Source organism: Calonectris borealis, chromosome 3 (genome assembly GCF_964195595.1).
Source record: "Calonectris borealis chromosome 3, bCalBor7.hap1.2, whole genome shotgun sequence".
NCBI classification, from domain to species: Eukaryota; Metazoa; Chordata; class Aves; order Procellariiformes; family Procellariidae; genus Calonectris; species Calonectris borealis.
Window position 1 is genome coordinate 109,907,261 of NC_134314.1, and position 27,711 is coordinate 109,934,971.

The 27,711-nt window shown below is 45.2% G+C and overlaps 1 protein-coding gene across 1 annotated transcript in view; it reads left to right on the top strand.

Annotated features, from left to right (window-relative positions):
* The first annotated feature begins 7,968 nt into the window (after positions 1 to 7,968).
* Positions 7,969 to 27,711, top strand: part of CAPN13 (calpain 13) — a 46,178-nt gene continuing 26,435 nt past the window's right edge. Inside the window, exons 1-6 of the mRNA XM_075148168.1 lie at positions 7,969 to 8,205; positions 18,346 to 18,415; positions 19,807 to 19,925; positions 23,668 to 23,801; positions 25,612 to 25,786; positions 26,691 to 26,762. Of these exons, the coding sequence (XP_075004269.1) occupies positions 7,969 to 8,205; positions 18,346 to 18,415; positions 19,807 to 19,925; positions 23,668 to 23,801; positions 25,612 to 25,786; positions 26,691 to 26,762 (807 nt within the window). The remainder of the gene's footprint in view (positions 8,206 to 18,345; positions 18,416 to 19,806; positions 19,926 to 23,667; positions 23,802 to 25,611; positions 25,787 to 26,690; positions 26,763 to 27,711) is intronic.

Here is a 27,711-nt window from a genome sequence, read left to right on the forward strand (position 1 = left end):
CTCCCCCTCACCCCTCCCCAGAAGATGATACAAAACTCGCTGCTTCAGAGAGGCTGCTGGCTACGCAGAACAGCAGTCTGCCCTCAGCAAAGCTGGACAAAGGTGGGAGAAGATAAATATATTTAGTTTAAAATCTTTTTTAAAAGAAGCCCCAGTTTTGTGCATTTTTTGTGTATTTTTATTCCAGGGCAGAGAGGAATAAAGGTTCATTAAATCCCAAAATACATGAAATTCTGTGGTGCCGGCTGAGACCTCGCAAGCCATGCTAACTTCATAGAAAACAGGGGTTCAACAGCACTTCTGGGTGTTTGCCCTTTGGTGCCTATGCCCACTGGACCAGAGGAAGGAACACACAGCAGCTGTTGGTCCTAAGCGTAGGGGCCCTCCTTTATTTGTGCTTTTAACAGCTCTGAGGTGGTAGGTGACAATGTAGAAGCAGTTTTGAGTTTCCAGTGATCTCTCAGCATCTTTTGCTCATGAGTGGATTAAGCTGCACAGCTACCCTGAGGTGGATTAATGTCCCTGCTCTGCAAAAGCGAACCTCAAGTCAGGGCAATGTTGCCTCTGCCACAATCTCACAGGGTGCCACTAGCAGAAAACACCCCTGCTCTCCCAATGCACAGCCCTGTGCTTTTCACTCAAATGCCTCTTTCTTTTTATTGCACGTTTCCACAAACACTTAGGAGAGCAAATAATCCAAAGGCTCATAACTGTGCATAAATCCCTCTGCCTTCTGGGTTTCCTTCTTTGGAGCCACTGTGAAAATGGACACATCAATACAGCCTTCTGCAGAAAAACTGACAATCTCAAAATGGTGTCATGCTGCAATAACTGAAATCTCCTGCCAGGTTGGTGATGGTGCTTTCTAATCAACTTTGCAATGAATATTTCTTAAATCATGTTAATCCACCATTTAAGCAGAGATATCAGTTCCAGACAATGAATCACCGTACCTGGAGGGGAATATACCTGCCGTTTCCCCAGAGAGGAGGCGATTAACAGCACGCGTGCTGTTAGACGAGCTAGCAGCACTGGCATTTATCACCCCAGAGCTCCTTCCCTGCAATGAGGGAAATCTTTGCTCCTTGCTTCTGGTGCGATCAGCTTTTATTTATGTAGCAGTTGTGGAAAATGGCTCTTAAAGGAAAACTGCACCTGTTTTGCTCTCTGGGGCAGGTTTTGCTCTAATTTACATGGATGCATTTCCTATTAGAGTTTGCTAAATGTTGAGTTCTCATGCAGAAATGAGAGCCTTAAATGTGAGGATGCAGTGCACAGCTTTTAAAGATCCAGTTCTGGAGACCCACAGAACTAAATTAAACATTGATGAAGAAGCTGAACTGTCTTTTTCATGAGCACTTTTATGTTCTCATCTCCCCAAGCTCCTAGGGACCAGCTGCTATGGGAACTGCTAACATCCACCTCAAAGAGACTGCAGTCCAAGTGGAAAGTCTTGCTCTGAAGAAATTTCTGAGTCCAGGTGATTCTGTTACTTTGGGTAAGGAAAGAACTGCGCATTGGTAAGTTTTTCTGTTAATCCCCAAGCTAAACTTCATGAACATTCACTGCAGAGTAACTTTTCTTTTGATGAATAAGCTGTGGTAGCTTGAAAAAGAGAGGATCATTTATTGGGCTGTGTACATGCAGCCATAACCTGAGCTGGTTTTCTATTTGCTAGCTCGGGTATTGACAGCAGTGGTGCCTTAGCACCGTGCTTAAAGTGTGCTAACCACGCGGGTCTTCAGGTGACCTTTGCAACCACTGTGGACTTCTGTGCTGCCACTGCTGTGTCCCACTTGCATGCAGCCCAGCTGGCCTGAAGCCAGCCTGGATGCTGCCGCATTAGCTGCAGCTCCAGAAAGAGTGAAGCATAGAGGTCATTCTCTGAGAAGGGGCCTCAGGAGATCTTTGAGTCCTAATCCAGCTCAAAGCAGGGTTGACTTACAAGTTAGGTGATGTTGCTCATGGCCTCATCCAGCTGAATGTCTCCAAGGGTGGAGATGCTCCAGTCTCTCCAGGCATCTGTTCCCTGGCAGAACCACCCTGAAGAATTTTTTTCTCTCCAACCATGTGTAATTTCCCTTGCTGCTGCTTGTCTCTATTGCCTCTGCCTGTCTGCTGTGCACCTTCAAGAAGAGTCTGGCTCCACCTTCTCTGTAACTGCCTTTTAGTTAGTGGGAGACTGCAATTAGGTCTCTTTAGGTTTCTGCAATTAGGCTCTCAGTCTCTTCTCTCACATGTGTACTCCAGCCCCCTGACCATCCTGGTGGGTTTCTGCTGGACTTGCTACACTGTCCAGTGTCCTCTTACACTGGACAGCTTGAAACTGGACATAGTATTGCAGATATGGTCTCAAAAGTGCTGTGCAAAAGGGAAGCATCCCCTGCCTTGACCCGCTGGTTGTGCTGCAGCTTATGCAGCCCAGGATGCTGGCGGTTTGCTTTATTGCAAGGGCAGATTGTTGGCTCTTGTTCAGCTTGCTGTCCACCAAGACACTAAGAGCCTTTTTTTCAAAAACACGTTTACAGTCTGTAGGAATACACTTAGGGTTGCTGCCAGGGAACGTGTCCCTGAGGATGTGCTGCACTCATTCCCTTGGATTTTGGGCCTCTTTATACTATCTCAGTTTGGCCTCCCAAAAATGAAATAACCTCCTCCTTCACATACTTTTGCTTGATACTCTTTAATTCTTTGGCTTTGGGCTTTAGGATAGCCAGTCCCCTAGGATTCCTAAATATATGGATGACTCTTACTTCCTCAGGCAATCCTGGAGGAAATGAACTACCCAAGTGAGTGAACTGATGTGGAATTTAAGTAAGAGCCCAGTGTAAATGCTAACAGGTATTGGCCTAAAAGTATCCGCTGCTTTTACTGCTGCAGAAGGAATGACACACAGCTCTGATAACTTGTCTCGTGGTGAGTCCTGCCAGGCTGTGCCTGGATCCAGGATGATTGCTGCATTTCCTTGTGGTGTCAGGAGGAAAACAAATAATGTGAAAGTGTGGGAGGTGCAAACAAATCCTGTTTCCTTATAAGAATAACTGCGACTGAAGCCGAAGTTAGCCTCAGGAAACTATCAACTGACATAGGTCGATAGACCATTCATTGTGGATGGCTAATAGAACTATATATATCTCTCTCCACAGTATGATATCTGTATGAAACTATTATGTCTGAGTCAGATTGCTTGCTTTTGGCCTTGCACTTGACTTCAACTTGGTTACGTTTACTTAAGGCGTGGCGAAAGCTGCCCTATAAAGGAGAATGGGGAGAGTGCCAGCCTGTATGTCACTCTGTTGGTGTTGGCTGGAGAGTTACACCGGAGGCATTGCAGGTAAAACATCACTTTGCTGTTTTACTTAGTACAAGATGAAGCAGATGAAATACAAGTAATAGTGCTGGAAAAGCACCACAGACACATTGAGAGGGATTTGTCTTGGGGAGACAGAATAAATTAGAGTCCCTGTCCTTAATGTTACCTGGAGGGAAAGAGAAGATGAATTTGCCGTCCTTAAAAAGAGCCTTACAGTAAAACGGGTAAGTTGTCAGAAGTAATTGGATCAAGTGGGAGTGGAGATCCTAAGAGGAGGAGGACTCTATAGTTACTGCATGCTGCTATTAAATGAGGTAGAAAAAAGGTATCTGGAACTGTCCTATGCTATGTATGCAAAATGAGGAGAAAATTGACTTAATAAATAGCCAGAAGGGACTACTTCACAGACTGTTTGGAGCAGAAGGTCATGCAAGATGCCACTGGGAAAGTAATCTCCTGGAGGGTTGCCAAAGTGCCTGCCTTTGGTTTTGGTTTTCTGAGGTACTCAAGGCTTTCACACATTGTATGTACGAGGAGCTGTTGTCCATCTGGGGTTTGGGGCGCCCAAGCAGGGCCCTGCTCTGCCTCCGCAGTTTGCTGTCACTGTGGGCAAGCTGCTGAAAAGCAGCACTCTCTCATTTGTTTTTTCTCTGAACGCAAGGAGAGCTAATAAACTCATGCTTGCCTTCATTATAAGACAATTCTAGAACTGACTCCCCGAAGTTTTTACAATGCTCCAAATGCATGAATGACAGGGTCTTAGAGGGAATGAGTGCTTGCATTACTGTAGCATATGTTGAATATTATGGGTGAGAAGAAAAGTACATTGATAGTTTGGAGTGTTTGAGAGGGAACAGGGGAAGAAGGGCTGCTGGCTTTTTGGCTTTTCTCGTATTCTTTGTAGTGTTTGAGAAAATTCAGCTGCTCTTCCTAAAGTACTGAAACCCAGCTGAGCCAACATGTAATGGAAATGTTTTGAGAAAATCGGTGGAGAGGAGAAGGTGGATAGTTCAGCTATGAAGTAGACACATGTTTCTAATTGCCTGTTTCCACTTTCTACTCAGTGAAAATATCAGAAGCCGTTGAAGGAAATTGTGTCTGTACTCTGACATAAATCTTTATGCAAAGTGTAATTAGCTGTCAGTAGCATTTGCCACCATTGAGTACCTGATTATCATAGTTGCTTGACATCTTTTGTGAATGAGTGCTGGAGGGAGACGAGACACACCCTTTGCTGCTAGCTTTTAAGCTGTTTTAATGCAGAAAATGGTGGGTGCTTGGCGTTCCCAGGTTAGTTTCTGTGGAGGTCACCAAACTTTTAGCTCTGATATCCTCAGAGACTCCCCTTTCCTTCCCATCCCATCTAACTGTCACACCTGATCTCTTTTTCTCCTTCTCTCTGTAGCTTTTCTACTCTTCCCTTTCCCTCCCTCACCCTTTGTCACTTGACCCTCCCTCTGAGACAGCAGCAAGAAGAAGGATCTCTCTCTGCTGAGAAGGAAGAAGGACCAAAAAAGAGCAGTAGATGCAAAGTTGGGTGTGATTCCTTTCTCCATTTCAGATAAGTAAATGTGTTGGAGGAGATCCCAGGACTAAGTAAATGTATGTTTAACGCCTTCTGAATAATAATTTCCTTCCTTAGTTGAGAGTCAGTCTCTTGTTTTTCTCCAGTGTTTCACAATGTGTCTGAACCAGCTTTTCTGAGTGTTTAAAATCCCTCCCTCTCTCCCCCACGTCTTGTGGCAGGGAGCCAGTCCAAGGGCAACGCCTCTGAAACCCATTGCATTATAACTTTGTCCCTTTAAAGACTTTCTGCCTCGGAGTTCAGTAACGGTAAGAAGCTCCCCAATCAGGCAGGCAATATTCTGCTTTAAAAGCTGTTGTGATCTTTGCTGTTGCTGATGAGAGCTGACCTGTGGCCAGGGCTCAGGACGCTGCTCTGAAAGAGGTGGCTGGCAGAGCATGCTGGTGCGGACAGGAGAATGCTAGCCAGGGGTGTGGGACCCCATGGGCTGCCTGCGCAGTGGCATGGACGGATGTAGAGCTCATGTATCTGTGCATGTGTACCCCCAGACACAATGCTGATGAAGTTATTCCTGCAAGGGAAAAGTAGTTAAGTGTATTATTTTCTTCAGTCTGGTTGCTAATTTATTCCGGATATGTTAAACAACGTAATTAAACACACACACACACACGCTAAAAACTCTTGTTCTCTGTCAGAAGAGAGGGAATGCGTGTCAGACCCAGCCTTCAAGCTCTGTTAGTTTTAATTTGAGTTTTGGAATTAGTAATCAGTTTTGCTGGAACAGTGTTGCAAGAAATAGATCTTAGCATGCATGGGGCCTGGGCACAGTTTCAAATGAGTATTTGTTAAGAAGAAGCCATTCCCTTGTCGTGTTATGGTACATTACATGAGATTTATTTCCATTGTATTAAAAAATGCAAGCCCAAGGGGAATGTTCTCTCTTTTTGTTGGCCGAGGGTGATTCCTGAATTCCATCTGATTTTTTTGTGGGGCTTTTAATTAAAACAAGGAGATGCAAAACTCTTTATTTTTCTAGGCTGTTGTTACAATGCCAGGAGGCCAAGTGACTTGAAGCACTGAGAAAGGTGATGACACTAAGTAAAAAGTGTGTATGTGGGGGGGCTGTATCACACCTTCAGTGTGTCTGGTCTGTGTTTTTCACATGTGTGAATGATTCACAACAAAAATCAGAGGCTTTGCTCTTTCTGGAGCCATCTGCTCTCTTTGTACTGTACCAGGAACATATCAGATCTACAGATACATTTGGTAGGAAAAGAGCCCTTTCATCTACTAAAAAAAAAAAAAAAGCGATGGCTTCTGGTAGCTTGAAACTGAAACTAAGTGACTTCAGGCTAGAAATTAGCATGGCAAAGTTAATTAACTATAGGAGTGGCTTGCCCAGGGCATGTGGTGCCCAGGGATTTTCCAGTGCTCATTTATGAGAAGGTACATCTTAAATGGAAGCCAGGAGCTAAGGGCAGGAATCGCTGGATCAAGTGCAGTGGCATTTGTCATGCAAGAAGCCAGAGGAGGTGATCACAGTGATCCTTCTTGACTTTAAAAGTCTGCTAAAGCAGGGCTTCACCAGGGGCTTCTCTTTTCATAAGGAGAAGGACAAAAGAGGAATTATAGCTCAGGACAGTTAAAGTTTTGTTTTTGTGAGGGCAAGTGCAAATGAAGGGTGAAAGCTGGTGTGGATCTCAAGTTATATTTTGACCCAGCAACATGTAATTTTGCATGACGAAAGCTGCTGGAGGAACCAGGAGGCAAGGCAGGCTGAACAGCCTTCCTGCTACGTCTCTGAACTCCACAACAGAGCTTTTTAGCTGAAGGAAGATCCCCAGGAGATGGTGCACACGTGTGTGTCTCTCTGTACATCCACGCGGCTCTGGGGATTGCACCTGAAAGCTCCTACTCTGGTTAGACAGAACAAATTGCTCTTTTAAAGCTCTGGTGCCACTGCCTGTCCAAACATGCAAGTTTTCCACCTTCCTGTGCCCTTTTCCTACTCATGTCCCAAAAGCCCTCCCACCCCACAGTCTAGCATCTGCATGGACAATGCACTGCTTCCCTTTGGAACAAAAGTAGATCTGTGACGGCAAGAGTCCTGCTGTGCTCTTTGATGACTGTAAAGGGGACAGAGTCAACAACGGGAGATTTTCTCTCTTGCATCCTTCCCTGGCTGTGCCAGCAGATTGTTAGCAGGTCTGTCCATTCTAGGGTTCCACTGCGTGTGTGAAATGTTCGCTTTTCCTGAGTGAATTGCCCCTTTCCTTTAGACACGTTAACAAAGAGGGGCTCGAACATGCTCCAGACTGGAATAGCTACAGATGCCATGCAATGACTGCCGAGTTTAAATATGAATCTACAATTCAGATCTGTTTAAACACTGGCCTCCAAATGAACTACTGACTCCAAAATCTCCAGACCTTGGTGCACGCTCATGTGAGCAAGTAGTGCAGGTGGGATCCAGGTCTGGATGTTGCAGCTTGGTCCCATCTCAGCACTGCAGCTTTAGGGAGTCTGGTGGAGTGTGTGTGTAAGCTGGTAGGAAGCCACCACCGTAATCTGTCTGGGGTCTTTGGAGCAGATCCCAAGGAAAGGCAAGTCTCTGCCTTCTTTAGGTCTCACAGGGAGTGACCGTCAAGCGCTCACTTGTGGAAATGAAACTAATAACTCGAAAAATGCCCTGGGCACAGGTGTGATCCATGGCCAGAGGAGTCCTGGGTACCTCTGAGCAGCCTCCCTGCTCACACCACCTCCCTCCTCCCCCGTGTCTGCAGCTCCTGCTCCATCCCCTACTCGCTTGTGTTGCAGATGTACCTCAATGCTAACACACCGGCTGGCTAACAGCTTTGCTCTCTGTCCTCAGGGAAGACTCAAAATTGAATTTGTAGCAGTGACAGCACTGGTTTAAGATAAACCAGTTGGGATTTGACGACTACTTTTTCTCCAGGCATTTCCAGCTAATAAGGATTTTGTCACTGACTGCCCTCAGCTCTGCAAGCTGCTGCTCCACAATCCTCTTGCGGGGGGAGGAGGTGTTGCTTTCCCACACACTCCTAAGGCACCACTTCAGATTGGGAAACTAATGGCAGTCCATGTCTCCCCTTCACAGGAAAGGGGCACAATGCTTGCCCCCGGCTCTGCTCTAAAGTTGGAGCAGGGCTGGCAAACAACAGGGGCAACGGGAAGCCTCCAGAACCTGAAGAAATTTAAAAACCAGGACTTCAACCACCTGCGAGCCTTGTGTCTGAGCCAAGGATTGCTTTTTGAGGATGCCACCTTCCCTGCTCATGTCAGCTCCATCGGTCCCAACCTGCTCCCAGAGGATAAGCTGCGGCGAATACAATGGAAGAGGCCAACTGTGAGTTACACCAGCCGGGGTGTTTCGGAGCCCTGCTCCTGAATGGGAGCGCTGATGGCCAGGGGGTAAAGGTCTTCACCCTGGGGAAGGAGATCTGTGCTAAGCAGGGAAGTAGAACCCAAGGGGAACACTGGGAGCGCAACACTGCAAGGAGGGATCCTTGCTGTGGGTTGTGTAGAGGGAAGGTAATCTCTGTAACATTAATGATTTCATTGGGTACATTTTTGTAGGAAGTTTGTTTCCACCTGTGAACCTCACTAGAACTAGTGTTCCCACTTTGATCTGTTTCTAGGCGACTCTGTGCAAACCTGAAAAGCTGTCAGATTCTATTAAAGATCTCTGGTTTCTGTAATCCAAGCCACTGACTCAGCAATACCTATTTTAAAGTAATTGGGACAAGGCATGAGATGAAGTATGTTTGCTGATTCCCAGTTTAACAGGCAGTTGTCATCATCTGGCATATGGATGTTTAAATTCGGAGGTGGAATCACATAATCAGCTCTTTTATCCTAGGACCTAATTCAGGAAATCTTTCCATGGTCAGACTGGCTGTATAGCACTGCTGTGTACCGTTTGCTGCTGGTGCAGCTACTGGATTTGCCACGTGCTGCCCTGTTGCTGAGTGCACCGCTAGTGCCTGGGGCCTTTGGTTTTCCTGGGCTGGAGCAAACCAGTTCATCTCCCTGAAGGCAACCCCTCAGGGTGTAGAGACAGTAACTGTGAGACTGTAGAGACAGGACAAGACAACTAGAAAAGACTTATTTGGATGGCAGATGCAAGTAGGGGAATGAGGGTGTGCTGGAGCTTGGCAGTGCGGTGGCCTTGGCATAGCAGCAGCAGAGGCTGCTGCTAGCATGGACCTTGAAAGCCACGGGTCAGCGCAGGGAAGCAGGCTAGCTTAGGGAGCCTGCATAGCTGCTAAATGTGGATGCCCGAAGGGAAAGGCAGGAAGCCCCAGCCCTGGTGTAAAAGGAATGTGATGTGGTGAAGTATCAGATGGAGCAGAAGCTGCTGCCTGGACACTAACAGGGCTGTGGCTGCAGTGTTGTGATAGGGATGGGGCCTAAGGCTTGCACTTCTCACTACCCACTGCTGCAGCAGGGCCTGAAAGTGTCAGAGAAATTGCGTGTGCAGAGGTACAGGCACTTCCAATCTGTGTCTTTATAACATGGCTTGGTAGGTGTGGAGGTGCTGGGTGCAGATGTCTGGGTGTCCTCTGTGGAGCTGCTACGAAGGGACCATTCTCCTCTGCACCAGCAGCTGCTACTGCTGGATGAACATCTGGGCTTCTCCTCAGGCAGCCTTTCTTCAAATCCGGGTCCAGTGAGAATGCAGCTGGTGCTGTGTTTTTTACACCAGCAGTCTGCTTACAGGTTTGTAGCATGTGGGTATAATCTCTCTTGAAATAGTGGTTATAGTAGAAAAGTAACTAAAAAATGCAAAGGAGAGGAGTTAGTTGCAACCATTTCCAGACTGAGAAAGACAAAGGTATGATAACTAAGCATTAGACTCACAAAAGACAAACATGGATGTTAGAAAGGACTCTCAGGGGCATTTTAAAGATGAATAAAGTGGCGTAAAATGTTATGATACAGTTCTGTTAAGTAGTAACCACCCTGGTGTTTTTGCTGTTTGGGAGCAGCAGAGAAGTGTAGGATTTCAAAAGCATACAAACTGATTTAGAAACCCAAATACAACTAATTTTGAGGCATTGCAGTGTGGGATGAACATCTATCCTACTTGAATATCCTGAGAGTTATTTCATGTGCAAAGGGACTGACGTACCTTGCCAAAAGCAGAACCTGCTGCTGCTAGTGCTTGAAGTTTGTCAGGTGAGGCAGGTGTTGGAGAATTCCCTTCTATTTTGCTGAATCCATGAAGATTAAGCTGATGAATGAAAGTTTTTGTGGAATTGGTTTCAAAAATTTGCAGAGGTCCTCTCTTTCACAGTACTTCCCTTTTGAAGATTTTTTTCAGCAATCACTACACAGTTTCCAGCATCACCCCACCAAATTGACTGAAACCAATGGCATGCAACAATTTTCCAGAGGTTTTTCAGGAAGGAGGGGGATGAAAAGTCATTGGCTTTGCCAGAGCTCTGCTCTGAAAAATTAAACTGTACACTCATGGCCCAGGGTTCATGATGCGAACATTGAAAAGCTTTTTTTTCTACTGTAGAGGTTAAGACAGCATCACCAGCTGTTCTTTTACGATGTACTCAGGGGACAGAAGTTGAGACTGCTGACTCAACTGGCTCGTCTGGAACAGAAACCCAGGATGTCACTGCTGAAGAAGACTCCATATTTTTTTTTCTCAGTTTGACCAAAATTTTCACTTGTAGTCGTTTCCCGACCAGCCAGGCTTCGTCCTGCTAGACAAGATGCGAGATGAAGGGCAATGGCACCCAATGCCTGGGGACCCCAACCAGAAGCTCTGAAATGTCACCACAACACCCGTGCTGTGTCATGGTGACATCAAAGCGTGGCCTCCGTCTCCTAGCAGAGTGAAGCAGGGGCAGAAGTTGCTGAATAGCAGTGGTTGCTTTTCATTTATAGAGCTGTAGTTTTGAGCCAAGGGTCGGAAAGTAAATAAAACTGTATTTGCATTTCAACTGTCCTGAAAGGCAAGCGCTGCATCCAGTTGCCTTTGGGAATTGGTCCCCGGGGAGCAAGAGGAAAGGCTGCAGTGTTAGGAGTTGAAGTACCCCATTCCTGAAGCTTTTCAGTTGGGCACTTTTCACCTGTGCAGAAATGTTCATAAACTCTTTGTTCTTAGATCATTGCAATGCTAACTGTAAGGATACATGATCCCAGGTGTTTAAGCTACCTAAACTACTTGGCAAAGAGATACCTATAATTTCCCCAAGGGAGTTTGTTTCTTACCTGAGTACATCTCCCAGAGAGTGAGCATAGTTGCATCCTGCCAACAGCGTATGGCCAATTTAATCTATGTCTATATTTTTCTCTGCCTCCAGAATTAGCTTCCTCTGACATTAAAAAAATTTGGCTGGAAAGGTACCTGTGACAAAACTGGCATCTTGGTCCTAATAATCTCTTAGAGTCCATTTTCAGAGTCATATGGTATCTGATTATTTAAGTGGTAGATAGCAATTATAACTGCTGTCATTGTTCCAGATCCAATTGAGCAACATGCTGCTTCTATTTTGCCTTGTACGTTGTCAAGAGAATTGCCAATTACGTTCAGAGTTTGGAGTCTTCATATCTGGGGGTAATGTATAAAGTAGAGAGAAAACAGCGTGATTTTCAGACAGCAATAGTCAGTGGTGACAGTCAGAAACAACGTATTTTGACATGTAAAGTGAGCTGATTTAATATGGGAGTCCCTGAAGGGGGAGGTGGATCAGGAGCACCAAGACAACATTTGAAATGTCACTTTTCCTAACTCTGCAGTAGTTGCAGTTTCCCATTAGATGGGAACTGCTCCAGGCTGTGTTTTTCATCCCCAGGCCCCCAGTCTACGTCCATTGAAACATGAAGATTTTGCATGTGGTACTTCAAGCATTACTAGAGGTGGGGCTGGAAGTATCAGATACAGCAGGAGCTCTGCAATTAACGGCTCTTTTCGTTCACCCACAGTTTGAAGAAATGGAAAAGAGTTCTATTGTAGACTGAACAAAATATTTTCTATAGCTGGGCTTTTCTAAAGATCGTTCAAGGGGAAATTCTCCTTGAAGAGTTATGTCAGATTTTAAAAACTGAGATGGTCCTTTAATGTTCAGAATACATTCTTTCATTGTTTGGTGCTTTTCCTTCACACAAGCAATTGAATGGAACAGAGGAAGTCACAAAATGATTTGCTGTTGCTGAATACATGTTTTTAATCAATTAATGTTTTAGCTAAAGGTTTCACTCTGTTCTGATCATAATGCATAATACTATACAGATGCAAAAAGAAACTGAATTAGGATGATCCAGATGATGTGAATTGTAGTGAATTCTGAGTGCTTTATTTTTGCTAAGATTGGTTATATTTTCAAACATGGTATGTGTGAGGGGAGAGAGATTACTACGTATGCAGCAGTGCCTTCGCCCTGAATCAGGGATAGCCTGACATGGTGCTTGATATGGTGCTTGATTGGTTAAGGATAGTCCCTGATCTTCAGCGCTTATGCTTTATAAGGTTAAAATGAGCAGAGTGTGAAGCTGCTGAAGGTATTTCTAAAGAGTCTTCAAGGTCACAGACTACTGCTCCTGCAGCTGCTCACCCCTCATCTCTTGGGGACCCTGTAGCTACCTTATGGGGTAAGAACTGCTGAGCAAGCGCTGGTGTAGGAGGGTCCGTCCCCTGTTTAACATGGGCTGTGACTTGTGTGTAGGGCAACCAGAAGAGAGGGAAAAGCTGCAAGGTGGCCAATGGAGGTTTGAGGGTCAGCATGACAGAAACCCCTGAGTGCCTCTGATGTGACTTGTAGGAGGGTGCATGGTGAAAGGGCTGTCTAAAATAGCTGACGTGGGTTTCCTCTGCATCGGGGCATGGACTCCTTGGGTATTTGTCTCATATGTCTGGTGTCAGGGGAAGGGAAGGGTAGGGTCTAAAAGAAGTTCTTGGATAGAAGCCACAGAAAGAGGCTGCTTTAGTGTGAACTGGAGCAAGGGATATACCTTGTTCCCTTAGCAGAGACTCAGGGAACCGTGCTATTGCATTTAAAACACATTGGGGAGAACAATACACTTTGAGTCAATGCTTGTTTGTTGGAAGAAGTGATTCGTCATTTGATTCAATAATTTTGCAAAAGGGCTTGCTCACATTTTTTCCTCTATTCCTCTGTCCCTTTCCAAAGCAAATGTAACTTTCTTTCAGCAACAGAGTGCCTGTCATGATTCTACACTGCTTTTGGTGATTGGTATTTGTTTATTGGCATTTTATTTAATTCCTAGAGATTTCCAGGAAGTAACATCAACATTAAGGAATTCTGAACCCAGGAACTAAACTGACTAAACATTTGACTAAACCAAAATGGGCCCTTTAAAAAAAAATCATTTTGAATTTAGGATCTTTCCAGGCAGGTAAGCTGAGCTGGAGTTCTTACTGCATCAGCCTTGGCCTCTCTGTAGCTGGAGGGGAGAAAAAGATAGATTTTATTCAGGCAAGAAATCAGACAACAGTTTGAAGTTAAGCTAAAAACTTAGCTCTACAGCACAGGGGACAGATGAAGAAAAACCTAACAAAAAAGAAAAAAAGAAGGAAAAGAAATGTGGATTGTCACATGAGCTGCTTTAATAGGCAAGTTATGAAAAATGTGCCATGATAAGGGATAGTGCTGTCCTGCAATACCTGCAGGTCTGTCCTGTGGGGCCGTCCTCCGGCATGAGCCAAAGTTGCTCGCCAGCTGTTCGTGGTAGAGTTTACAGCTTCATTATATCCCAGAGGCCACAAGGTCCTTGGATCCCGTTCAGTATTTCTCCTTGATGAAAATCACAATCAATTCACCTTATTTTCGAGTGTGCATGTGCAATCAGTGTAATTGAATGGGAGCAGCATTTCCAGGCTGCCATTGTCTCAGCCCTTGCCTACTCAGCTGATTGCATCTGACCTCGACTTCAGAGTTCATATCTTTGGGCCGAGGAAGCTGCAGTGTGTCACCATTCATTAAATCTGTCTTTCTGCACAGGTTTTAGATGAGGAGGGTTTATTTGCATAGTATCTCCAGGCTCTGTTGCTTTTGGAAAGGGCTGGTTGTGGGAGTGAATGCACGCATCCCGGGTTGAGGGGAAAGCAGCACTCCTATGATGGTCTGTTGGCTCACCTGCTTCCCTGTTTTTCAGGCTGGGGAGTCAGCTAGCAGGATTATGTGGCTGTGGTGGCCAGAGGGGAATAGTTGATAACACTGTGCCACTTTGAATATGATTTAAAAAAAAAAATAAATAGGCAGATTCAAGGAAACACATTCCTGATTCCCACGAGGTCTAATACACACAAAACTGTGGATAGAGCCTCCAGCCTGGGAAGTCCTTTAGCCCTCAAGTGATGGAGAATGGGAGGATGTATGCGGGAGGAGCATTAGTTTCAGCTTGCTCGGTTATCCTGCTCCCTCTCCAAGCTGTCAGAGATAAGTCATTGCAACAGGCAGACCTTCAGCGTGACCCAGCACAGCTCATCCTTTGTCCTGCCCTACCTTCTGCCAGTTACTCCAGCTGGCTTATTTCTGTGTTAGCTATTCTGTGGAGGTTTCCTGTGGTTACGGGATGTATGACAGTGGTGTGCCTGACCCCCCCTTAGCACACTGCAGGCGATGCCCTTAGCCCAGGGAACTGCAATACCACGTTTGCTTCTTAATCCAGAGCAACTTTATTACAGGCACAGCAGTGATGCCGAATTAAGATTTGTCCAGCTGAGAACAGAGTTTAGCTTTCAACCTTTTTATTTTTCTTAATTGGTGTGTGTTGAACAGGGAGCACCGTGGCTCACGATGGCAGGATGTGTCAGGAAGGTGAAGCTGGAGCAGGAGGGAGCAACACGAGTACAGCCAAAGGGAAGGATGTGGTGCTAAGGCAGGAACAGAAGCGGGGCTGGGATTTTACTGTAGGGTTAAGGTGAACTGATTGAGAGGCAGCTCTGCAAAGAGTCATCTCCTACCTCTAAACGCTCAGTGGCCTTGTGCCTGCACTCGGGATCATGCTGGCTCAGCAGGGAAATCTGCAAAAGTGGCCACAGCCAGACCACCGTACTGAGCAGCAGCCTGACTGGCTTACACTGCACATGAAATCCCACCTCGAGCTTCCAATTTTCCACAAAAATGTCTGACTGAGTTCTTTACATATGTCTGCATATGGCCTACATCTATACTACTCACCCCCAGCTTCTTCTGGGGACTTGCTCTTCCATAAAAATGCTGAGCAATTATAAAAAGAAATTTAGAGACAAATGCATGTACAGGGTGCTCTCCTTCCACCTCTCAAATTAATTTTCCATGTTGCCCTTTGGATAAGCAGTATTTCTGTGGTAAGACCATTCTCTAGAGGATGAACTGGTTTGAACTTGAACTTCTATTTTATTTTGAATACGTAATGAAATCTTCAGTCGGCCAGGGAAAGCGAGTGATGATAGCTTTGTCCTGGGGGGATAAGTTCAGGAAAAGTGCTTGACTTGCAGCCCATATGGTTGCCTTCACTGCTGGAACTCGTAGATACTCTGAGAAGAGACCACATGACTCCTTAAGCTCGCTCTTCTTTCCCTTTCCAGCTAAAACTGAAAAGTCTTGAGGAAAATGCCACAAAGCCTCATCATAATTTCTCAGTGAAACAGGACACTGCTTCTGGACAGACTTATAGTTAAATCTGTGGTTTCTCTATTTGTCATGCAATTTAAGCACTAGCAAATAGTGAGGCTTGCATGTTTTGTGTAGCGGTAACTATGTGCATAGCTGTGTTTTGCAATAATAAATGATAGTTTCTGGTGTTTTATGACTGCTGTGTTCTTGCTTTTGAAGGAAGAGGAGCTAATTGGAGTCTTCCTTTCCTCCCTTTCCTTCTGGTTGAGAAGGCCCAGATTTCCAAAGCACTGCACCCACCACGCTTATGTCCTTTCTAAACTCTTTCAGAAACCCTCTGCGCTTAGTTCAAGCTCCACACAGCGTCCTTCAATGGAACAGCCATTCCACCACTGACGTCAGGGCTCACACTCTTCCAGAGCTCTTCTGAGTATCTGGTCTTGCAATTCCCCACCACTGCCCCCTTCTGCCTTTGCTTCAGCTTTTGTTTGTCCTCTGCCCTTCCTTGGCTCACACCCAATGCTGTGCAAAGAGCCCATGCTCTGTGCGCTACATCCTTTTGAAGCGTGCCCGTGCTGCCTCTTTTCCTCAAGCCCACAGAGAGGTGGCTACATTCAGAAGCACAAACCTCTTCTTAAAACCTGCCCCGCCATTTCTGACCGCAGTGCACGCAGCAAGAAGGACTGCTGCCATTTCAGCCAGCGGCACTGCTGTCAGCTCATCGGGAATTCACCTTGCCTTTGCCACGTGGTTTCTGCAGAGGGACAGCTGCTGAGCAGCCCCTTTTCCATGGCTAGTCACACGCTCTGTGTTGCTTTCCAGTTACTGCCTCCTAAGTCTGTGAGGAGTACACCCCACTGGAAGCCGAGCTTAGTGTGTTGTGGGTGAGGATTACAGTGAGAGCGTTTGACTTCAGCTTTTGTTCTCTCTGGTAGCCACAAAACCATCTGTGTGCGCAGTCAAGGCATGTTGGCTGGGGCTGACTTCAGATCATTTCTTTTCTCTTTTAGACAAAATTACTGGTTTCTCTCAGCAAGGAACCTGCTTAATGACTCAAGTCATCCCCATTTGCTTACTGGGGAGTCGAACGTCTTGGTGGGCAATGGGGTATCTGCTGAGGCATCTAATGGGCTGACTTTTTCAGCCGGTTTCCGTAACAGGCTAGCAGGATCCACAGTGCACTTAAGAGCTTTATCATCCCAGCACGGAGCAGAGTATCAGCCCTTTCCTCAGGAATCCCATAAGAGATGCAGCTGCCTTCCCATCAGTTTCAGGCTTGTGTTTCTATGTGGTGGTTACTCCCATGGCAGCTATGCACTGTAGCACATCCATCAGAGCCCAGCCACCCTGCCTGGGGCAACTAAGACTTCAACAGCCTCAGAAATGACAGGGGAACAAACATACCCATTCCTTTACGCTGTTGGTTTTCTGGGATGACTATTGGCAAGTCAGACGCACACAAGGACTCAGACAAAGTTCAGAGCCTTGTCATGCAATTTACTCTTCCCTGCTTGTAGAAGGTTTTGAATTCACCCAGGTGAGGGAGGCAAACTGCTGACAGGGAAATAGAGGCAGGGAGAAGATAAAGCTGGGACAGATGTAGAGGGGAAGGGAGAAGGGCTGAGAACTGCTGCTTCCCTGAATGGTGACCAACCGCTGCTGCTGGTGACCACCACTTCTGAGGCCCACTCCCATGCTATGGGTAAATCTCTTACCGCAAATCCTTGAAGTCCTGGGATAGGTGTGGATGGCTGTGTGAAAGCATCTGTCAAGGAAGATGTGTGCCCAGGCTGCTTTCCCTGGTGTCAGCAGTGCTGTGGGAGCATGATCTGTCCGCCAGCCTGGAGCAGCAATGTTGTGTTGCATCTTGTCCTGACAGGGAAACTTCTTAGACGGGTCTGATCACCGTGAAGCCATTTCAGAAAACTGACAGCATTTGCTGATGCTGAGCTCACGCAACCGTGCGAGTCATGAGACACATTGTGCGCTCATCTCGTTTTTGTGCAGCATGTCAAATCAATCGGGGAGAAGAAATGCCAGGGCCTGCTGAAGGAAGAGCTGCTGTATTATTTTTCTTACTTAGATGGTTTTTTTTCCCTTTTATCTCTTTATTTTCTTAGGTGCACGGTGACTTTCCTATTTAAGGCTGATTGTGCTTTCAAAACAGAGCCTGACTCAGTTGGGGTGTGCCAAGGGTTACTCACAGGGGATGCTCAGGCCAGTCTCACCTGAGCACTCAGATATCCCAGATCAATAGCAGACGCAGGTGGGAGGATGGTTCACATTTCTGTGTGCAAGGCCAAGCTCTGAAATGTTTCCCCTTCACTGCCCAAGCAAGACTCTCAAGGAATGCAAGGAAAATTCTCCCTGAATTAAAAGTAAGTCAGCCAGGCCTGTGGGATTTTGCAGCCAGAGATTAAGCCTTCTTTCTATAGCTCCCTCACCAGAAGTCATCAGCCTAGGCTGATATGTATTAGTCCTGCATGGAAACACGAAAGGCTTAGAGAGTAAAACATTCTCAGAACCAGTGCTGAGCTGAAGTACAGACCCCGCTCGACTTTGCTTGGAAACCTCTGTGCCTCTGCCCTACTGTCCCCCAGAAAACTGCATGATTTCGCAGACAGGCTCAGACCCCTCTCTGAAAGGTGTTGGTAACATTAGAGAAACCCAAACGAAAACTCAGTGAGCACCCAGCCACAAGTCCCCATCCCTAGGAATAGCAGACTTAAGAAGAGATGCTTGAGTATCTCTTCTCATTTTCTTGGTGGCAGGCAACAAAGCATCAGGGCTCAAGAGAAATGGTTTTCAGCTGTGGAAAAGGTAAACAAGCAAAGGTCTTCAAGGGGCAGGAATACACTGCTGGCAAAGGCTGGGTACCCACACTGCTCTCTGCATTTTCTTTCTTCCAGGAACTTCAGAGAAATCCTTATTTGATCATGGATGGAGTTAGCAGATTTGATATCATGCAAGGAGAAATAGGTAAGGTCATATTCCTGTTTTGGAAAAGATTGGCACAAAACAATAACCTGTGATTGCTTTGCTATGTTTTGAGTGCTTGGTGGGAAGACGTGGACCATGGTAGCTGCAGTAAACAATTAGTGCAGGTCAATTCAGATGCACGCAAGTTCACACACAACTTATCGCAGATATTTAACAGGATTCCCAAATGCAGGAGGGCTAATCCCTGTTACTTATATACAGCACCTGCCCTCTCTGTATATAAGGACAAGCATAGAAAGGGAGGTCCAACTGGTATCAGACAGATGCTTCAAGTACAAGGGTCAAACACACTTCTGGGGTAAGCAGGCACAGCTTCAACATGTGTAAGACTGGCTTTTATTTTGATCCTGTCTCCATCTGGTGACTCTCAGTGTTTTCTTTTTGTCCTGGTTTCAGCTGGGATAGAGTTAAATTTCTTCCTAGTGCTGTGTTTGGATTTAGTGTGAGAAGAATGTTGGTAACACACCGATGTTTTCAGTTGTTGCTAAGTACCCTTCTAGTCAAGGACATTCAGCTTAAAAACAAAAAAAACCAAAACAAAACAAGTGTTGGGAGGGAGCACAGCCAGGACAGCCAGCCCAGCTGGCCAATGGGGTATTCCATACCATGTGACGTCATGCTCAGTATATGAATGCTAGACGTGTTCCAGGAAGTAGTGATCGCTACTTGGTTATCGGTCAGTGTGGGTGGTGAGCAATTGCATTGTGCATCACTCATTTTGTATATTGTATCATTATCATTATTATTATTATTATTTTCCCTTTTCTGTTCTATTAAACTGTCTTTATCTCAACCCACAAGTTTTTCTCACTCTTACCCTTCTGATTCTCTCCCTGTCCCACCGGGGCAGGGGGGGAGTGAGCGAGAGGTATTTGGCTGCCTGCCAGGTTAAACCACGATGCTTTTCTATGGATATTTCTGTCCATCTTCTCTGATACTTACCCAGACATGTGTCTGCACCCTGTATTGGTTCCATCTTTTTCTCCTGGCCCAAACCGTGTTTGTCTTTGGGAGCAGCTCTGCTCCCATAAAGAAAGAAATGTCTTCCCATTTCTCACCCCACTGAGAGGTTTGAAGATTTCCTAAACAATGTTCTAGATGGCAAGTTTCAACAAGACCACAAAAGATAGGAACATAAAAGCAGAAAAGGATGGCTGGGTGGCATCAGGGTTCCCGGGGGCATTGCTGGTGAATATTGGGTAGTGTTTCAGCATTTGGGGGGAGAGAAGGGAGACAGAAAAACGTTGGTTTCTGTTAACAAGCTGCTTCTTAGATGTCTTAGATGTTGAAGTCCACTCTCCTAAAGAGTTAGTTGTGGTCCACAACAGTGAGTAACTGACTGAATGCACCGGATTCTTCCCTCCCTTGAGGTAGCTGCTGGCTGCTGGCTGCTCTTGGCTCCCTGACACTGCAGAAGCAATTTTTGGAAAATGTTTTACCAAAGGACCAAGGATTCCAGGACGATTATGCTGGGATTTTTCATTTTCGGGTATGTATTCTCTGCTGTATTGGTACGGCTTGGGCTTGGCTGGTTGGATTATATAGGGGTCCAAACTGCAGTCCCAGATCTCGACATCCTTGAATGCATTGGTTCTTCAGTGCTGACTCCCAGTTTAGAATTTTTCAGAAAATCCCAGATTTTCTAATGGTTCCTTGTGCTCCAGGTGGTGCAATCACACTTCAGGGAATTTGAAGCCCTTTTCTGAAAGGTATGACTCCAGAGGTACAGATACCAGCTGTTCAGATGGATTTGTGTACATATATGTTTTAGATGGCATTCTGGTGTCTGCTTTGATTTGGACAGTTTGTTATGGCTATCAGCACACCTCTGTTCTTTATCTATTTGGTCTCATTTTCTGTTTCCCCATATACTTCACCTTGCCCTTTTAGCTTGTGGAAACCACTTGAAATTACAAACCCTTGGAGACAGATCAGAGGAACAGGCTTTTGGTATTTTGAAAAGAGAATTGTTTCAGAGAGAGGTACAAGGCTTTTTAGTAAATCTTACTTTCTATCAACTCTTGAAATTCTCTGAATCTCCCAGGAGGGTGACTGGGATAGTAACTGGCAGGCCCTGCTTGCTTGTATCTGAGTCGACCAAATATTTTGTAGGATTAGAAACACTTGCAGTACCATTAAACTCCAGAAGCTAAACTGGATGTAGAGAGAATCAGTATATACTCAGCCATTCATCATCCCCTTTTTTCCTAAATCTATTTTGTTATACGCAGTTCAGTACCAAGCGAAGAGCTCTGGCAGTGAGACTTCTTTGACCTGCTGGAGCTCTCATGGAGAGCACCAGGAGGATTATCTTGCGGGCAGTCTAAATTTTGCTCTGTTCCTTTGCTCCTCAGAATACCAGATGTTTCTGTCTTGGCCCATTTCCAGCACGCAGAGGTGCGCTGTATGAGATAAACCAGCTAAAGGGACACCAGTCTGCTTAAAACACATTAAAAGAATGCAAGCTAGATTGTCTTTCATGAAAGCTTTGAAAAGATTAGTTAGAAGCAATCCTTAAATCTTAAGCGGTATAAATACCTCACAGTATTTGAAAATGTTTTCTCTGTCATCTCATCTGCAAATCAATGCAACTGTTTCTGGCTTTCCTTGAGCAATAAACCCCTGAGAAAGCTACTCTGAATGGAAATATTTCTTGGCAATGCCTTTCAATTATTCTATCAAAGATATTTTACTGCCATCCACAGGCTAAGCCACCAGTCCTCAGTTCAGTGAAGAATCGCAAACAAGGCATATAACATGCTAATATAAAAATTTTAGCTTATATCTTTTTTTCACCTTTTTGGATCTGGAGCATGTTGCCTCTTGGGAATACAAAGGGCTGCTCCAGTCTTCCTACACTACACTGGCTATTCAGCTGCAAGAGTTAAGGGTGTTAACTACAGCTGATGAAGTGCTTAAGATGGGTGACATTTTTATCTAGGGAATAATTACAATGACGTTATTCCACCAGGAATTCTGTTAGTTCCGTGTTTGTATAGGAATCACTTTCTCTGCCACAGAAACTCTGATGCCTGTGAGGCAGGGTGTGCCGCGCGTTGTGAGCAGCAGCAGCTCAGCCGGGGAAAAAACCAGAAATATTCTGCAGGGACTACAGGGGGTTATGGCACAGTGCATCAACTCAAAACAGGGGAGATCTGCCGTGAGTGTTAATGTCCCTGCTCTCAGGAAGAAACTGATGAGATCTTTAAAGGCCATGAGTGGCCAAAACCTCAGTTTCAGGACACATCCAAAAGGTGCCTTTTAACACCATGCAAAAGAGAGTGGTTGAAAGGCATGGGATTTTCACCTTGCTCACTTCCAGAACTGGATTTCTCTAAGATCCCTGTCAAGGGAGGGAAAAAAGGAGGCAAAATAACCACACAGTATTACCTCTACAACCAGCAGCACCCTAGGCATGTTGTTGTCATCTTGCAACTGTCCGTTTCTTTTTCTTCCTCTTCTAAGCCCAGGAAAATGAAGTCCTGATTTAAAAGGCTCACCACAAATGTGGAAGCGAAGAAATTCCCTCTTTGCAGCCTGCCTAAACAGGGATTCTTTGTTTCATTTACTGTCATGTTGCCAGCTGCAGTACCTTAAATCCTGAGGGTATAAAGAAATTTCATGAAGCCAAATTCTCAAGCCAAAAAGTGAACGCATTGGCCCTCTCTGAAGGCATATGGGGGAGAATGGCTTCTCTTGTACCACTTTTGCATTCCCAGAGTATCCTAGGACTTTCCATGAGGTTTTTCATTCCCATTGTGGCTTTTCCTGTCCTTGTGAGCTCAGATGAGACCACGATCTGAAAGTCTGTGGCAGTCAGGACAAAGCAGCTCTCCTTATCCAGCTGAAGAAAAATACAGTGCTGCATTCAGAAGGCCTCCAAGTTCGAGCTCCCTGCCAAAGATGGCCAAGGAACTTGGCTTTTGGAAAAATGTCCCTCAGTGGGTTTGGACTGCATTAATCCCCACAGGCAGTTCCATATTTTTCTCCTTGTTTACCTGTTGTGTTTGCACACGAAGCACCATGGGGAGATGTGGCTGGATGTCACGCTTTTTCTCCGTACAGACCTGCTGCAAAGTGTTGACTGGTGACAGGAGGGCACATCAAGTGACCGAAAGGACAGCTCCTTTCAGACTGTCCTTTTGCCTGTCTCTCTTCTGGGCAGAGGACAGCCAGTGGCAGGCTTTTCCCCCAACCCCATCCTGCCAAAATCAAGCAGAAGGCTCAAACCACTCCTGGAGCTCAGTTCGGAGAGTCCAACCCTGCCGCCTCCTGCTGCCACTAATGTAGGAACTGAGAGGCTGGGGTGAGGCAGAACGTAAGTAGGATCAAACCTGCTTTCGGCTTAGCAGACTGTAAGCTGCTTTGCTGCTGGGCAGATCTGGTCTTGTGGTTTTCTAACAGAACAGCTCATTTTGGCGTTTTTCATTGACCAAAGCTGTTGAAATAAAATCATGCTAGACTAAATCTATTGCTGGCATACTTCCACTGGAGTCCTTAGCATTACTGCAAATAAGAGCTTGGCCTCTTATGATTGCGAATCATGCTAAGCTACATTAATCTGCTAATGACTCTGGAAATGGCTTCTTTAGTTCATCCCCACAGATCTCTTTCCCTATCTTCTCCCTTGAAAGATTTCGTCAGCTGGATCAGCTGGAGAAACACCTGCTCTGTCCACATGCTGGAGAGACCGCCTGCGTCCTCCTCATCTATCAAGGAGGTGGATAACATCTCAAAACAGTCTTTAGTCACTACACTATCCCTGTCCGTGACAGCACGTCAGAGTCTTAATTGAAACACAGAGGAAAGAAAATCTAAAGACTGGATCTTGACAGAGGCTCTCTGGCCAAGAGCTGTGCTGCAGGGGAAAATCCAAGTGCAGCTGAGGAGTGAGGCTCACTGAACCTTCTGCATGATTGTTCTTTATCGTCTTGAGTTCTTGCTATTGCCCAATAATATTAGCATATTTCCTATGTTGACTTTTTCCTCCCACTGATTGCAGGACTATTTATATTCCCAAATGACTTGCCTGCCACTGGGAAATCCAGCCACTTGGTAGCTTGTTTAACAATATGGACCATTAGCCTGAAGCAGTTCAGGAGAGAACTTGCACATATCCATGCTTTAGAATAATTCCTGTGCTATTTCAGGGGGCTGTTGCTTGGCATGAATATTAGCTCTTAAAAGAGGCTCATTCTTTTCTCTCTCCTTTTTTTTTTTTTTATTTCCAGTTCTGGCAATATGGAGACTGGGTGGATGTAGTGATAGATGACCAGCTGCCATTCCTAAATGGAAGATACCTGTCTGTACACCCTCGAACGTCAAATGAATTCTGGCCATCCTTGCTGGAAAAAGCATATGCCAAGTAAATATACCTGGTTTATTCTTCCACCCAGTGCTGAATGCTTTCTACCAGTGGTTTCACCCTCTGCTTTACGCAGCACAGACAGGAAGGAGTTCAGGCTTACAGCTGTGTATGTTGTGCTGCGCTTATGTAAGGAACTGTGGCGGCATGCAAACACAGGGCCAATATAACCTGGAGATGTTGGTCTGAGGCTGATGACCTAAATGCACCCAGTCCAACTCTGGGATGTTAATGCCTGAGAAGTAAAATGCACAGGGCAATGGCTGGTGACACAAGAGGGGCTGGGCATCTCCTTACTTTAAGCAAACATCTTTGCTTCTGTTTTCCTTTCCATATTTTCCTCTGTTTAAAACTGCAGACTCTAAGCAGGGATTACCTCTGTTTACAGTCACTAATCAGAGATCATGCAGATATTTGGAGCAGGCAATGAGAGGAAGCGTGACTGAAAAACATGCCCAGGCACAACACATACACTCTTCTGAGTGTCTGGTCAGCTCTCATTTCACACAAAGAGCTCTGATTTGTGGCTGATGTCCCCAGAGTACTGCAGGGTTAATAACGATTAATAAAGAGATAATAATTTTAAAAAATCCTCTGAGGAGAGAAGGGATCAGAATGTAGTCCCTTAGCGTCTGTAACACTGCCCGTCTTTAAATGTGCTGAAGAGAAATTCCTGTGCTAGGGGTAGTATGAAGGGCTGGAACTTGGTGCACATGCCCTCCATCAAGTTGGTGTAACATTCACAATGCAGTAAAGAGGAGCTGAAGAAGAGAGCTAATTATTTTGGCAGATTTGGTTAGGAATATGCAAATGTTAAAGCAGCATCTGAGTCACTCAGGAATAGGATGCATTTTGCCCTGAGATATCTCAGAAAAGTTGACTCAGGATTCAGTATCAATTTGCTGCATAATATTTTAATTACAAAGCAAACCAAACCTCTATTAAATTAAAGTTGCAAGCGATGCTGTTTATGAGATTCCCATTTGAGAAGTTTTTCCCCAGTGCCCATGACAAATTCTTTTCATCAGTGTAGGACAAGGACAACCCTTCAAAATACAATTAGCCGCAGACTTCATTTGATTACATTCATTAAATACAGTGTGTATGGTGGGGTTTAACAGCATGCTCTACCTGCTCTAAGTACGGCATGTTCCAGCTTATTTGCTGTCTCAATAAAAAGCACACGATAAAAACAACAAGGACTGTGTTGGCAATATTAAATTATTACCCTATTATTGCATTCTAGCAGAGTGAATTGGGAACAGTGCTGAAAACTTGTTTCTGTTTTGCCTTGGAAGCATGGGCAAATACCTTCACCTCTCTCTTCTTATTATTTCTCATTTGCAAAAGGGATACTGGCCGTTTTTGTGAAGAGTCATGACAAAGTATGATGTAGAAGCTAACAGTTCAGCTCCATTTGAGCTGGAACATCCACTTGAACTAGTTACCCTTGGCTCCCTTCCTGTGCAGAAGAAGGAAACTGGATACTTCAAGATGAGATGCAGCTTATCTCCCTAAAATGTCTGCATTGGCATGAGATGCACCTTATTATTTTCCACTGTCTGTAAATGACTCTAGACAGCTGCCTCAGATGTGAGTGAATACATAGGGAAAAGTCCCTCTTTCCCTCATTCATTCCACAGGGCATGTGTTTTGTCTGGCCATGTATTTCAATCACGTTTCCTTTCATTACCTGGCCCCAATGTCTACACACCCCAGGCTCACCGCCTCAGTCCATTTTGGAAACCTTCACTGTACATTGTTTATTAAAACACGGTGTAAGGACTAATTAAGTTCCTTCGCCCCCCAGGTTACGGGGCTCCTACCAGAACTTGCATGGAGGCTACCTTTCTGATGCTTTAGTAGACCTCACAGGTGGAGTCCAAGTGCAGTTTTCATTGAAGGATCCCCCTCCTGATCTAGAGGAGATACTGAAAGCAGCTGACAAATCACAGTGTCTGATGGGGTGTAGCACCTCAGGCCAGGTAAGTCACAGGGCCAGGAGCATGCTTTTCTTGGTTTACCATATTTGCATAAAGGTTGCTCTTTTGAGTGAAAAAGGAAGTCCATAATCACTCCATGTAATAGTTACAGCTTATGGATGCCTGGAGAGATCTTGGCAGCAGAAAGTAGATAAGGTTATGCAGTAAGTAATGTAAAGGCTTTTGGGTAGATGTAGATGGATTGGTCTGTCAGAGAGGGGTCTGTGGCTTCTCTCCTGGCTAATTCCACTGTGATGGTGGTAAACTCTTGCAGCAGGGCTGATTTTGGCCTCATAGCTTTGTGATCGATTCTAGCAAGGCCAAAATACACCTCTTTTCTGCAAGAGGATGCTATTATCGCATTGTGATTTGCAGGCTACTGATATTAATGCTGGGAAGTTGCAAAAGGCTTTGTGATCTTCAGCAAGTATCTTGCTAAAAAGCTGCCAAGGTTTCTCTTACAGCATGTAAGGGAAGACTGCAAAGTCCGTGGCATTGCTTCTGTAGTGCCTGGTTCATCAGGACACAAAACTCAGCTGTTGCAAACAAGCCAAGGACTAGCCCCTCAGCTCAGGTGGCTGACACAGAGCTGTGGGTGGCAGGGAAATTCTGGGACTCTAACCCTCCCAGTGACCCAGTCCAGGTCATTCTGCAGTTGCAAGCAGCTCTGGACCATTGAAGAACTTGCAAATATATGAAGACCTGTAGGTTTGTTAAATTTACTGGGCTACTTATGGCTGCGGTAGGAACAACAGTCACATTCCTCTGGAGCCACTATATCTGAGATACTGCTGTAGTCAAAACCAAGTCTTTTTTTCTGGCATGACAAATGATAGTTCTGGGAGTTGATGGCCATACCTTTGCAGTGTGGCAGAGAGCTAAAAGCTGTGCTTTCTCCCTTCTGTAGCTGAGGAGGAACGTAGAGCTGAGGAATGGGATTGTACAGGGTCATGCCTACACTGTCACAGGAGCTGTGAAGGTAAGATCAAGGACTTGTTCCTGCCTCGTGATCTGGTACTGGTGATCCATTACAGGGCAGTCACACTGCTGTTCCATTCAGAGTAATTTTAATTAGCTTCACACTTAGGAGGGATTGTTGAAAACACATAGTTCAAATTCCAGGAGATGGAAGCATTCTGGCACAATGGGAAGAGGGAGGATATCTGAATCCTATCGTTTTTTCTAATGGAAAAATGCAACTTAAATTCACTTTTGTTTTGGGACACTTCAACAGCAAATACAGCATTTCTGGGGATTTTCATTCCATGCTGACTCTTTAAAAATTCACTTTTTCATTTCAAATGGGAATAGAAGCACTGGCTGAAATTCTGGGATTTGTCATACGATGTAAATCTACATTTATTCAGCTCAATCATAAGCTGCCAAAAATCACTGTGTGAAAAGTAAATAACTTGCTGGTTCAAGAATAGCATTTCTCCATCTTTTAAAGCTGCTCTACTCATGCAGAACTTCTCCTGGCTAGATGTTAATATTACTGATCTGAAAACAAGACCAATTTATCACACAGCTCAAAAGAACTGAAGGATTTTTTACCAGCAGAAGTCAGAACATGGCTTGCCCCAGTAAGCTGTAGTGCGCACAGGGAGTGTTAACAGTGAGCAAGGCCAAGAAGGAAACCAAACAATGGCTATGCTATCAAGCAAGACAGCTACAACGTATTTTAATCTAGGAACTTAAAGTACTTTGGAAAGGAGATGTTGTTTTCCCTAAGCTATTTTCTCCCTTCTCCCCCTCCCTTTAATGATTTCCTGTATGCGCCTGGCTTTGGTTTATAGCCCCTCATGCCATGGCATGTTTTGTGCCATAGTCAGTGTGCTGCTTCTCAGGGGACACTTGCTTGTAGGCAAGAGGCTCCGAAATAGAAGGATGGGGGTTGCCAGGCTCTAGAGAAGGTCCCAGCTGGCTCT